This window comes from Pogona vitticeps, chromosome 3 (assembly GCF_051106095.1).
Source record: "Pogona vitticeps strain Pit_001003342236 chromosome 3, PviZW2.1, whole genome shotgun sequence".
Taxonomy (NCBI): domain Eukaryota; kingdom Metazoa; phylum Chordata; class Lepidosauria; order Squamata; family Agamidae; genus Pogona; species Pogona vitticeps.
In genome coordinates, this window is record NC_135785.1 from 193,752,919 (window position 1) to 193,766,109 (window position 13,191).

Genomic DNA, 13,191 nt, shown 5'->3' on the forward strand with positions numbered 1-13,191 from the left:
TTTGGTCAAAAAATGTGAAACATAAAGTACAGATTATTACAGCTAATCATTCAAGGTAAAAAAAATGGGAAAAGAAATGGAGGAAGTAGAAGAACATCAAAGTTCGGAGCTGCTACATCTCAACTCAGAACAGCATGATTGTGCTCAAGTTCCAGTAAGAGGGGAATAATGAAGGAAGAGGAGCATTCCAAAACCAGAAATGAGACTAACAGCCAGAGTTCTTGGAGTAGAAGTAAATTGTGGCACAAAAAGCCCCTTTGGGGTGCAGTGGTACTGCAGTGGGGTGCAGTACTGTAGCCAAAACTCTACTCATTATCTGGGTTCAATCCCAGGTAGCCGGCTTGAGGGTGATTCAGCCTTCCATCCTTCGGAGGTTCATAAAATGAGTACTCAGCTTGCTGAAGGGGGCTGGGGGGCAATATGTAGTCTGCATAATTAACTTGTAAACCAAATATGCAGCCTGGGGGCCATTGGTGGGCCGCCGGATGATAGTTTGTGGCCCCCGCCTTGCCTGCCCTCCCCAAAGCACCTACGCGTCTTCTGCTGTCAAGAATCAAAAAAGCCCCGCTCGTGGGCTCTCTCCCAAGACAGCGCTTCTTGCACCCTCCATCCAGAACTGCAGCCTGCCAGCCAGCCCACCTTTTTTTGAAGGTTGCTGGACCTCCGTGTGTGTGTGTTTGTGTGTGTCCGCACACGCGCACCTCTGGGGGCCCAGCCCGTTTTGTTCAATTTCACGGGTACCAATGGGAGCTTTTCTCCTTTGGCAAGGCAAATTCTGTGAGGTTTTTTTTTAATTTTATGTCATGCCCTCCTCCTCCCCCCCCCCCGGCTAGGCAGTCGCCGGCGTTCCCTCTCTTCTCCGCTTCTTTGTCCTCCTGCTGCTGCTGGTGGTGGTGGTAGCGAAGGAGCCAGAGGGGGTCATGGCTGGCGAAGAGGGCTCATGCGCCCCTCCTCCACCTCGGAGCCCCAGCTGGGCTAAGGAAACTCCTGGGTGGCTTCCTTGGGCTCTTGCTCTGATTGGCAGAAAAACTGATGCGCCTCAGCCTCATCCAGACTTTGCCTCCAGCGGCCCCCAGGTAAATTGAGTTTGAGACCCCTGTAACTGTCCAGAGAGTGCTTGAAGTGCTGTGTGGCAGTATACAAACAGCATACTTTGCTTTCTTTCTTATATATATCTGTATTTCCACTGTAGCAGAGCTGTGCCTATATTTCATTCTTACAATTTAACACAGGTAACATGGATAACTTGCAACTTATCTCACACTGGCCAACAGCTGCAGGTACCATTAAAAGTTGTAATTGAATATAAGTGTTTGTGTATGGGTTTCTTTCTATCCATTGTTTAGGGACATTAAAGTATGTCTCTGATACTCCTTTTCTCCTTTCCCTGTTGAACTTCCATCAACTCCCACCCTACTACTTTTTATTATAAATGTCTGCAAACATTTGTTTCCTTATATCTTCAAATCATTTGAGAGAACTCTCCTTACAATCATGGTTCTTAAAGTCCAGTTGCTGAGCTGTGCAAGTTGCTCCCTGAACAGCCCACCCATGTATATGTTTGTGAACATCTCTTGCCTAGAATCTGTGATAAAGTTCTAACACCCAGGATCATAATCAATGCGACACAATTAGCTTTATATTTCCCCAAGTTTTGGCACAAGCTATTAAAAGCCATGAGTGCAGTAATCTTCCTTGTCTTATAGAATTCTCACCCAATTCTTGACTCTTTAGGGGACCCCAAGAGATTTCAAGCAGGCCTGAAATTACTGCTCTTCTTTCAGTAGATATAATAGCCGCTGGTGCCATTCCTATTGTCAAGGAAGTCTCCTGTAGGGTGAAACACTGAAACAAGACTGACGATGGAAGGCTCCAAGCACCAGCTTGGAAAATATGTGTTGCCATTATTGTCCTAGACAGGCATCATGAGTGGCATACTTCTCTTCTGCAAAAATTCTCAGCTTGTCTGAATAGTGTATTGAAGAATATGTGACATAACAAGGAGTGCAGGACAACTTGTCATATGGGAAGGAGCTCAGCTTCTAGTTTCAACTTGCCTGTCCATAGCCATCTCTAGACAAAGGGCATGATTTGGGTCCCATCTTGCCACTTTTAAATCTTCCCAGTATATAGGAGATCTTCCTGAATCTCATATCAGGTTTGGACCTGAACCTTCTTTTAGAACATTTGGATGCAAAGATCTTCTCACCTGCACCATGTGCAAAAGTTATCCATATTTGCATTTTTGCATACATCTCCTCATCCCATGTAATTAATGTGGGAGATCTTTGGACAGGACATCTTTGGGGTGTGAGCATTTGTTTTTAAATCTTCTTTTGAGCACATTTCTCTTAATTCTCTCTATGATGGAATGAATGAAGGGACTGTCCATGCAGTCATTAGGTTTTGCACATTGTTTTTTTACATCCTATTACATTATCTTTCCTGTATATATCCCAATTACTTCTTTATGTAAAGGAGACATGTTCTGGAAAGCTTTAAAAGAAAATCTTCTAAAAACCCATTTTCTATTAATGATGAATAAACTTTCCCCCCAAAAAACAACCTGTTGGATTCTGCGTCTGTAAGTTAACTCTTAATTTTTCCATCTTCGTCAGCTACCATATTTCAGCCTTAACAAAACACCATTACACCATTTATGACATTTGCAGTGAGCCAGAAAAGAACTGTGTGTTGTGACTACCAGTCTAGCTGAGCTATTTGTAAATATCCATCACTACAATTCAGCTAAAGCATGAGCTACATATTCCCAGGGGGAACTGCTTTGGAGCTGTCAATTTTGCTTTAGAAATAACTGTTCTCGTGCAAAATGCATATGCGTGTCAGCTGTGACTGTTAAAATCTGGGTAGATCACAAAACATCTAGTTTACATTAAAGTAAATTATTTTAATATACACATATGTAAGGCTAAATCTCATCAGCTCTCATCCTGTCTCATACAAACACAGCAGTCTTAAGCTACTTTTTCTTTAACTGAACATTCATTAAGGTTGAATTTTGGATCACTGATATTCTATCAAGACTATGGAAATAAAGAATCTAGTCATTTTATAGAACGATCTTTAGTACTGCTTTTAATTACTAGATAGGCAGAAACGCAGTCAGATATTTAATCTCATGGTTTCCATAAATTATATGAAATACATTTCCTGAGGTTCAGAACATTGTATAAATATGACAATATATGGTTCATTTGAAAGAAAGGTGTAACAAAAATGCCCTATAAAGCAAAAAACTTTATACTGCTTATTTGTTTTCTCCCAGTTATTTTAATCATTTCCACAAATCCATTTGTGCTAGTTTAAGCCAAAATAAGAATGTTCCAGAAAGATTTCATCTCTAATTAGCATTTAATTTTTGTTAGTGTAACAAAGCTGGTATGGTTGAAATATATGGGATACTAAGTATAATTCAGCAGCATAAGATCCTACAATATGTGCCCTGAGAATTTGACGCAATGATGCCATGCAAGCAGACCATGTACTTTAAAGACATGTTCAATGCCACCTGAAAATTCACAAGCTTTTGTACATAGCTTTGATGTATTACTGAAGCATGTCACTGCTGCTACTGGCACAAAGATCTAACCATCTACATCAAATCAACAAAATCAGATTCTTCATTCTTTTATTCCAATGTAGCTCCACTGAAATTAAGGGGCTGCTCTGGAAGAAAAAGATGCATCTCTAACTGAATTTTTTAAACAAAATATTTCCAAAACTGTACATCGATATGTATTTATATTATTATATACCTTATAATTTGTACAAATGCTTGACAATTGCATGTTAAACTTTTTCTAAAGCAAATCAAAATATTATGGGCCTTCTAAATATTTAAACCATATAAACAGCCCTCTTTCCTCCTTTACTGTTAGCAGTGTTAGCGGAAACATGTTGATGCTCAGTTAGCATCACAGAAAGCATACCATTTAGTTAACAAGAGATATGCTGGCCATTAGGAAAACCAGACAAAGGGACTATTTCCTAGTACAATTGATCTAAGCACTCAGAGGACATTCCAAATGCAACTAGATCTGCTCGCTCTGAGAGCAGCCAGGGCCTAAAGTCTAATTAAGACAAAGGTTTTTAATTAAACCTGGGATATGCTTTAGTAGGTTTCAGTGTGTGTCTCCCCTTGATAGTGCCACTTGAGGTGCTCTCCTTCAAGAGACAATGAAGCAAATGTTTTAAGACAGATGTGCTGTTCCTACGTTTTCCATCCTGCTCTTCCAATAGCAACACTCCTTGCTCTGGTACCATAACTTAAAAGTCTTTCCATGGGAAACTCTTTACTTACTTCCAGTATATCCAAGGTCTTTCTAAAATGAAGCACACAGGAAAGGGATATTCTCTTTTAAAAAGATAGAGAGAGAGAAACCCAGGATAGGGCCTTAACAACCAAGGACTATATTCAATGCAAAGCAAGCCACAGACCCCAGTCCATTAGTCCTCAAATGCAGTAAGGCCCTTCTTTTCCAATTCATCAAGAGGGCTTGCTCCTATGGAAGGATGGCCTGTCAAAGGATGTGCATGTACATGTGTGTGCAAACAGTGAAGACTTTCCTATTCAAATGAAAGGAAAGGTTTTGCTTAACTCACTGAGCATTCACATTCCTGGCAGCTTATGAAATCTGGGGAACTATTTTTAAAGCAACAACAATAAGTCAGTGCCTTTACAGAAGTAAACAGTCTTGACATCCTGAAGTGGAAGGAAGTCATTTGAGAAGATGATAAATACCTATTTCCTCATTTAGTTATCATTTAAACATGCTACAGCCAGACATTAATTTATACATACATACATACATACATACATACATACATACATACATACATACATACATACATACATACATACATACATACATACATACATACATACATACATACATACATACTCTGCCTTTCTTCTCAAAAAAGGACCCCAGATGGCTTACACAGTATTAAAAAGTTGATATTTTAAAGCTAAAAACAGTAAGCATACACCCTCTACTATCACTTCTTCTATTAAGCAAAGAAGCAAGCAAGCAAAGAAGCAGGCAAACTAGATTTTTAAAACCCAATTCAAAGATTCAGCACTCCCCTAAATCCTTCTCTATGCATTATTTAACCTTCTCTAATTCCCACATACTTCTTATAGGTTAGGGAATAAAGAGAAAGAAAAGCAGGGGATTGAAACTTGGCCACTTGCACACCCCCAGTCCCCACTCAATCCACTCAATTAAGGGGATATTATTTTGGGAGACAGAAAAAAGGGGGCAAGGAATCCTTGTTGCTATAGAGACATGTCAAAGCTGACACCCCTGTATAAAGTGGGAAAGGGGAAGGAAGAGCTAAAGCTCTCCTACAAAGTTTGTTTAGCCTCCCTGGTAACTGCACAAAGAAGCAATTCTTTAAAAACAAGACACAATTCAAAGCATACCTCACTAACACCCAAAGGGCACTTGATGGAGCACTAACAACCACAAAAGAAAGAAACCAGCCTCTGCTGTAGTTTTGAAGCAAATGAAAATAATTTTAGAGGGGGCAAAAAGATCAAGAACACATACTCAGACTATACAACAGGCAGTCAATTAAACAGAAAACTTTTCTGTATCTTCTTTTCTTGGATAACTTTTCTCCCAATCCAAAGGAGTGGGTGGGTAAAAGAAACATCAAGAATAAAAGTGGAACAAAAGATTCATGAGCTGAATCTGTGTAAGCTACAGTTTAACTTGCAAAGGATTCCAAAGAAGAGTACAGATATTGCTGTCCATGGGGACAAATTTAAAACAATTTACGAAATGCTTTTCTTGTGTGTGGAGGGGGCAAATTGAACAAGTCACTCATGGAGGAAAAGAGATATTGTGAAATCATGTCTCTCATTTACAGTAAGAAATGTTACATTGAATTTTTTTTTAATTCATGAAAGCACATGAAATGCTAGGAGAAACGCCAGTAAAGGCAATCCAGTATTGGATACAGATACACAAGGGGAAGAGGCAGAGGGAAGGAAACTGAATATGCTGTCTAGGGGTAATTTTCAGAAAAGACCGCAGAGGAGAATATGGTTGGCAGGATGGAGATGTCAGAAAGAATCTTGAAATAAGAATGTTGCTTTTGTGTTCAGTAAGGATTCAAAGAGTGAAAGTCACAACCTTTCTGCCAGCCTGGGTTCATGGTATAAATACTAAATGGAACAGAAAATTACTATTTTCTGTATTCTATTTTCTGTACCACCTCCACATCCAGCAAGCAGGAGTCCAGGCTCCCTCATAATCTGCCCATGCAAACTGAGAAAACCATGTGATCATCCAATGCAAACAGTTTTCAGAAGCTAATTCTGTTTTCTGACCTTAACTTTATTTTGATTTTCAGAATAGAGCAAGGCCACATATAATAACAGTATGTGTATAATCTGTGCCTGTAATGAACAGTCTGCTTTCGAATGGCAGAAATGTACTTTCCTGTCAACTGGCACCTACAAGGATGTGGAGATGGAAGGGCATCTGGAACAATAAGGATACTGACACAAGGTGTGGAACAGAGCAGGAGCGAGAGAAGACAAGAGGGCTGGAACACAGCAGAATGGCAGACTTAAGACAGATGGGAGCTATGGGAGATGTGGGTGGCAGAGCATGGAGGGCTAGCAGGACAGAGCAGTGATCAGTGATGGTAGGTTTCAGAGTTTGGGTATAAGAAAAAAATACTAGTCTCAGAATCCGGGATGAGTTTGGAAGGGATAACTGTGGGATAAGTGGCTGGAAAACGGAGTGGCTTCGAGAGATTCAATTAGGATGCAAGGATGGGTGGGCATCCCTGTGGTGGGAAGTCAGGTGGCACGGAAAGTGGTAACGGGGAGTGGGGGGAGCGCGTTACGCGAGACCCTGGGGGGGGGGGAAAGCAGACTACGGTGTGCAGGTAATTCTGCGATCCCGCTCCTTGCACATCATCGGCGTAGTGCTGGGCGCCGCATGACAGGGCTAATCGGTGGGTTGGAGTCGGGAGAAGCTCGCCTCCCGTGTGTGGGGGGGCTGAGGGGTCGCTAGAGGGTGAATACGGTGGCAGGAAAGGACCCTGGGGCGGGTTCAACAGGAGGAGCATAGTGGATCGCTGCCATGGCAAGGAGGATGAAAGAGGGATGAGGCTGGGGGGGGGGGAGAGCAGTGCAGACCTGAGGGGGCAAGCAAGGTGTGTGGGTGAAAGGGAGAGAGGGAGGAGGAGGCGCGATTCCAGGAACCGGCTTGGGGCGGCAGGTGGGGAGGGAAGGGCAGCACGAAAAGGGATGTTTCGTGGAGCGCTGCTGCAATGGGTGGGGTCGGGGAGGAGGGCGACGGTGGGCAGCGGACGCCGTTCGTTCGCGGGTGGATCGAGGGGAAGGCGGGCAAGGGGGGGCGGCAGACTGGGCTGGGGGAGCCGGAGCGGGGGAAGGTCGCCTTTCTCACCGCTATTCAAGGTAGTTTTGCAGCGCCAAGTCTCCGGGTTGCCGAGTTTGGTGCAGGACTCCCAAAGGGACAGGTAAGACTGGTGATCGGCCGTCACCCAGGCCGGGCTCAGCACGGCCCCCAGGTCCAGACACAACGCCAGGAAGATGCACACCAGCCCCACCAGCTTGAGCGGGGTCAGCACCGAGACGCGCACTTCTTCCATGCCGCTGCCGGCTGAAGCCATGGGCGGGCGGGCGGACGGGGCAGCAGGGCAGAGGCGCTTCGGCGAAACCGGGCGCCCCTTCGGCTAGGAGTCCGGCTGGAAGCGGGAGGCGAGGGCGACGAGGGCTGGCGCTTCTCTGGGGCTCCCGCCGGGTCCCAGGCGGTCAGGTCGAGCGGGCGAAGCGGGCGGCGGCGTCAGCTGCTCCCTCCAGTCGCCACTTCTCGGCTCGCGCAGCTCCCCAGCACCTCACTCCTCCTCCTCCTCCCCTCCTGCCTGAATCCCTCCCCGTCTGGGGAAGGGGCGGGGGCAGCGGCACCGGGGCCAGCGCCGAGGCGCCGCACACGTCACTCCCCGGGCTTCCTCCCGGGAAAGAGGGCGGGGAGGCGCGGACGGCTCCGTGGTTGCGCTCCCTGGCCGCGGAGCTAGAGGGTGGGTTCGGCTGCCGCCAGCCACGGCCGGCGGCGGCAAGAACCCGCTCGTTCCCTCGTCACCCCCGCCCACCGGCCGCCCCATCTCCGGCTTGGCCTCGCTCCAGTCCTGCCGCCGGACGTTCCGGACGGCGACGTAGCCCCGCTCGGCAGGGCGAGAGCAATTAATGCGCGCGCGGGGGGGGGGGGCGCGGCGCCGGCTGCCGTCGTCTTTGGGGCGGGTTGGGTTGGGTCGGGGCGAGAGAGCGCCGGCGTTTCGGAGGCTCCTCTCGGCGGCGTAAAGAGCTGGCTTTGAGGAACGGCCGGTCGGTGCAGGGAGTCGCCCTCCGGAACTTCTCTCGATGGGCAGCTGCGCCTTTGCTTGTGAGGCCGCTCCTGCCTTAAGCCGTGCCTTGGGATCGCGTTCTTAAGCGCACGCCTTGGGTTGTGTCTTTACTGCTTGTTGGGCAAGACCTCCTTCTTCTCCTCCTCCTGTCAGGGGCAGCAGAGGTCCCGCTCCACAGGAGGATCGTGACCACCGGAGCCCCCCTCTCCGAAATGTGTGGGTGAGGTGCGGTCCCTGCTCCGGACTGCAAGCCAGACAAACCCAAGCAACGGAGGATGATGGGCGGGCAGCCAGAGCCGAATGCCTGGCGGCGTGAAGCTGCCCAATGAGGGCTGGTTCTGGACGGAAAGGCAGCTGTCCATGCCCTCCCCGCCGCCGGGTAACTTTTTACAAATAAAAACAAGGACGAGTCCTGAGGCACTTTTCAGGCTAATTAATTGTTTTGTTTTACTTATTGCTTTCTTTTCCCTCCAGGTTAGGAGGATAGAAGATAAGGCCTAGAATCCTATTACTTACACCTTTGCTGTAACTCAGATGGTCTAAATTGCTGCCAGGAATTGCTGCAAGTTGAGAAGTTGGAATTCCAATTTCTCACAGGGATGTCAGCAGGACGGGGCACAGAAATCTAGAAGTGAACGTTCTGGTAATGTCAGAAAAATAAACACCTAGTGCTGTTTACAATATACACTTGGAGGGAAGGATCACGTCCTCCTCCTCCTCTTGGAGCATTTGTGCCCCTGCCTCCCAGCGGAGTGGGCAGGAGTCAGGGCCTCTTTCCCAGGTGTTAAATTTGTTAGCAGTGCCCCCATTTGTTGTGCACAAAGTCAGGAGACTTAATGTCTTAACTAGCAGCCATTTAGTGCTGCAATTCACTTTGCTGGATGAGTACCAGTCTGGCTAAAATGTAAGGAAACATTGGGACACAAATAGCTCATCAGCATGCTCAACCTCTTACGTTTCACCTTCTTCCCACCACTGTATAAAATAACATAGAGGGTACTTGTTCACTGAAAGAAGTGGGCTGACACAAAAGCTTTCTTGAGAGAGAAGAATTAATAGCACTAGATCTTAATTCCAGAATAGTGCCAGGAGCCAGAAGTGCTGCTTCTGATTGAGGTTGGCAAATAAATACCAAATAATAGTGTTTTGTGTTGTGTGTGTCATTGTTGAGATATGTGTTCTACAGGAAGAATAATTCAGAGCACCTCTTTTAGACTAAATTGCCATGTTGGGATTGGATTCTTCTTACAGACAAATGACAAATAATTAAACAAATAGAGTGGAACAGCATATATATCTAATAATCATATTTATTGAATTTTTAGGTCAGTCACTTGAGTTCTCTAAGTAATTTCCTGCCCATACCAAAACGTATTAAAAACATGAAATAAGACAATAAAAAGGGGCACATCATAAAACTAGAATAGAACCATAAGCAAAGAATAAGAATAAAAAAACTAGAATAGAACTATCAGCTAAGAATAAGAATAAAAACATTGTAACAAACAAACCCAAAACAAGATAAGCACCCTAAAGAGAACAATGCTAACATTTAAAAGCAAATTTTAGCATGTGTGGGGAATATAAAAGGCCTTCACTGGGCACCAGTAACATATGGGAGGAATGTGCCTTCAAATAACCTGTCTCCATGGTGTTCAGGGTTTCTGGATTGGGGGCCTGCAAGGGGACTGAACCAAAACAGATAGCATGGTTTTTATTTTATATTTACCCCACCTTGCTCCTTAAAAAGACCCAAGGTGGGGTACATAGAACACACTGTGTTTCTTTTAAGTGATGTAGTGAGCACCCAGCCGCCCCTTTCAGGACTAACTGAAGATTCTGGACCATTTTCAAAAGCATCCACACACATACACACTGCATTGCAGTATTGTTGTCACCAGGCTTTCTCTGTTCAGGCAGGGTTGCCTCACTTGATAAATAAGAGTCTGCACTACTGAGATCATGTGTGCCTCTTATGAATCTAAAAGCACCCCCAAACCAACACCCTTTAGAATAGAGCAAATATTTCTTTACTGGATGGGCAAACACACAAACCTCATAACAGTTATCTCCATCTTGCCTGGACTGTGTCTCAGTTTATTGGCCTTCCTCCAATCTGTTAACCCATCTAAGCACTGAACACCTGCCTCACCTGTGTTAAAGGAAAAGGAGATAGGGAGCTGCTTGTCATCCATCTGTTAGTAGCTCCTTGGCTTTTATCTCCAGATAAACTCTCCCAGTGGTTTCATGTAGTTGTTGGAAAGCATTTGAACTAAAGCAGTCATGAGCCTCTCCAGTGCAGCTGACCTGGGACAGAGCAGGCCTGCTTTTTCAAATTTCCAAATTAACTTCCCAAATCAGAACAAAGCACTATGGTGCAATACTTCCTCATCCCATCTCAGTTCCACAGCTGAGGGCATCAAAAGCCACTGAGAGAGCAAAGAAAATGAACACAGTCACAATTTTCTCCATTCCTTTTCCCCCATCATGCAATCTGAAAAGGCAGTCGGAGCAGTTCCTGGTCTACAACCCAGCCAGAAACTAGACTGGAATAAATCCAGGAAATCAATTTCCCTAAAGTATGTGTGGAGTAGATCAGTGACTACTTTGTACAAATACCCATTATAAGGAAAATCCTAATGCAAAGGAAACCTGGAAAAAAAACTCCAAACAATGCAAACAGAGTATATGTAAATAGAATGCTGATTGATGGCTGGCAGAAGCAAAGATATGATAATGATCAAAGAAGATATGATAAACCAGTTGGAGGAAGAATTGTGTAATAAATTCCTGAAATAAGCTATACTTAGAGCTGCTCTGAAGACAAGTTGGGAAGTTTCAACTTTTGGTACCTACAATTCTGACCTGTTTGTTTAGTTATTGTGTATTATGTATCCTTCAGTGAGCTCAAGGCGGTATGCATGATTCCTCCCTGCTAGGGCAGGCTGAGTTCTTGTGAGTAGCCAAAGGTTATACGGAAAGGTTCAAGGCTAGATAGTTATATCTCCTGAATTATAATCTAATACTCTAACCACTGCACTATTATCTATGTGGATCCATATTACCTTAATTCAGAAAGAGTCGCAGCAGCTGCCAAACTCAATTCAAGATACTAGTGCTTGCCCATAAAGACGTAGGTGGTTGGGATGCAAATACCAGGTCTCTTCTGCCATATCTTCAATTGATTGTCAGATGTGGCCCCTTAATAAGTTTTAAGCTTGAAAATATGTAGGGCTCAAAGACAGTGGTGATGTGGGAATGTGACTAAATCTACTCCCACAGCTCCATAGAAGGTATGCAGACCATCACATGTTCAGCATAAGTGCTATAAGTGCATTCAATTGAATGAGAACTGCCCTAAACTCTTTCAGGCTTCTAACTGATTTTATTTTTCAGCTGGTTCATTGGTATACTTGCATTGTCTCCTGCTACTCAGTTTTATTGCTAAGGGGTCTGAAAACCAGCCAAATAAATAAAACGTTCCGGTGCAGGCAGAATAAGGATGTAAGCCTTTATGTGTCTTATTCCCACGAGAGAAAAAAATGCAAACTTTTTCTCAGCCACAAGATGATATAATATTTTCTGGTGGTGTGGATGCTCATGTTTGTGAGATTGGCTTCTTTTTATCCCTAGCATAGATGGTGTTTAGTAGCCATAGAATGTTGATGGACAAAAATAAATGAATGAATGAATGAATGAATGAATGAATGAATGAATGAATGAATGAATGAATGAATGAATAAATAAATAAATAAATAAATAAATAAATAAATAAATAAATAAATAATCCCCCCAAAAAATGAGGGGAAGGGAGTATCATGGAGAAAGATGTCGCTCAGTGACGGGAACAATAAACGGGCACTACAACACTTGGTAGTTGGTCTCAGTTGTGCCTTTTACTGCCATTCTGTTATAATTAAGTGCCTCTTAGTCTTGGTGGCTTGGCGCTGGGGTCTCGAAGATGAACCCAGCGTGGAGAGGTGCGGAGGAGCTCGCTTGCTCGAATGGTGGGGCCCCAGAGAGATCGCGAACACCAGTTGGAGGAGGCGTGGTGAGCCTGGAGTTGGGGACTGAGAGGCTGGCTAAGGACTAGTGAAGTTGGTGCCGGCTTGTGGTGGGACTCTTTTGGGAACTTTTCTGGGGGACCGTTTGGAACTGGGAGTCATTGATATCTATGGCCGGGGAGGCTCCTTTCCAGCAGTGGACCCTGGCATATTTAAGGGGGAAATTTTTGTCTGTTTCCCCATCGCCATGTTCCCAGCGGCTCTCCTTCAGCTCCCCCTCCTTCAGATGTTACTTCCTGCTTTGCCTTTGCTTCTGACTGCTTGGCTTGGTGCCTCTGCCCCCATAAACTCGAATTCATCTCCGACAGCCTCCTTGAGGTAAAGAAGATCTGTGGCCAGTGTGTGGTGGGACAGGTCCATTTGTGTGTGGGAGAATCTTGGGTTTATTTTGTTTATTATTTTTGTTTTAATGTATTTTTGTTATATTTAGTTTATATTAGTTGTTATATGTTTTTATTCTATTTTTATTTTTTGAAACAAATGTATCTTTATTTAAATTTTATTTAAGTTGCCCAATTTAAATTTTATTTAAATTGCTAATTTGATAAACTGCTTAAATTAATAATTTGATTAATTTGATCATTGATAATTGTTTGAGCTTGTATTATTGTTTAATGTTGGATTTATTTTGTTAATCTTGTTATTGTTCACTGTATTAATTTAGTGTATCTTGTTTTTTTCTTTCTTGACAAGAAGTGGAAAGCTTGCCCTCCCAGCAGGG

The 13,191-nt window shown here is 44.3% G+C and overlaps 1 protein-coding gene and 1 long non-coding RNA gene across 2 annotated transcripts in view; one reads left to right on the forward strand and one right to left on the reverse strand.

Annotated features, from left to right (window-relative positions):
* TMEM47 (transmembrane protein 47) overlaps positions 1 to 7,894 on the reverse strand; it is a 31,310-nt gene extending 23,416 nt beyond the window's left edge. The window contains exon 1 of the mRNA XM_020791006.3: positions 7,449 to 7,894. Coding sequence (XP_020646665.1) covers positions 7,449 to 7,674 — 226 coding nt within the window. The 5' untranslated portion in view covers positions 7,675 to 7,894. The remainder of the gene's footprint in view (positions 1 to 7,448) is intronic.
* LOC140705700 (uncharacterized) overlaps positions 7,396 to 13,191 on the forward strand; it is a 36,450-nt gene continuing 30,654 nt past the window's right edge. The window contains exon 1 of the long non-coding RNA XR_012085168.2: positions 7,396 to 7,521. This is a non-coding gene — a long non-coding RNA (uncharacterized LOC140705700). The remainder of the gene's footprint in view (positions 7,522 to 13,191) is intronic.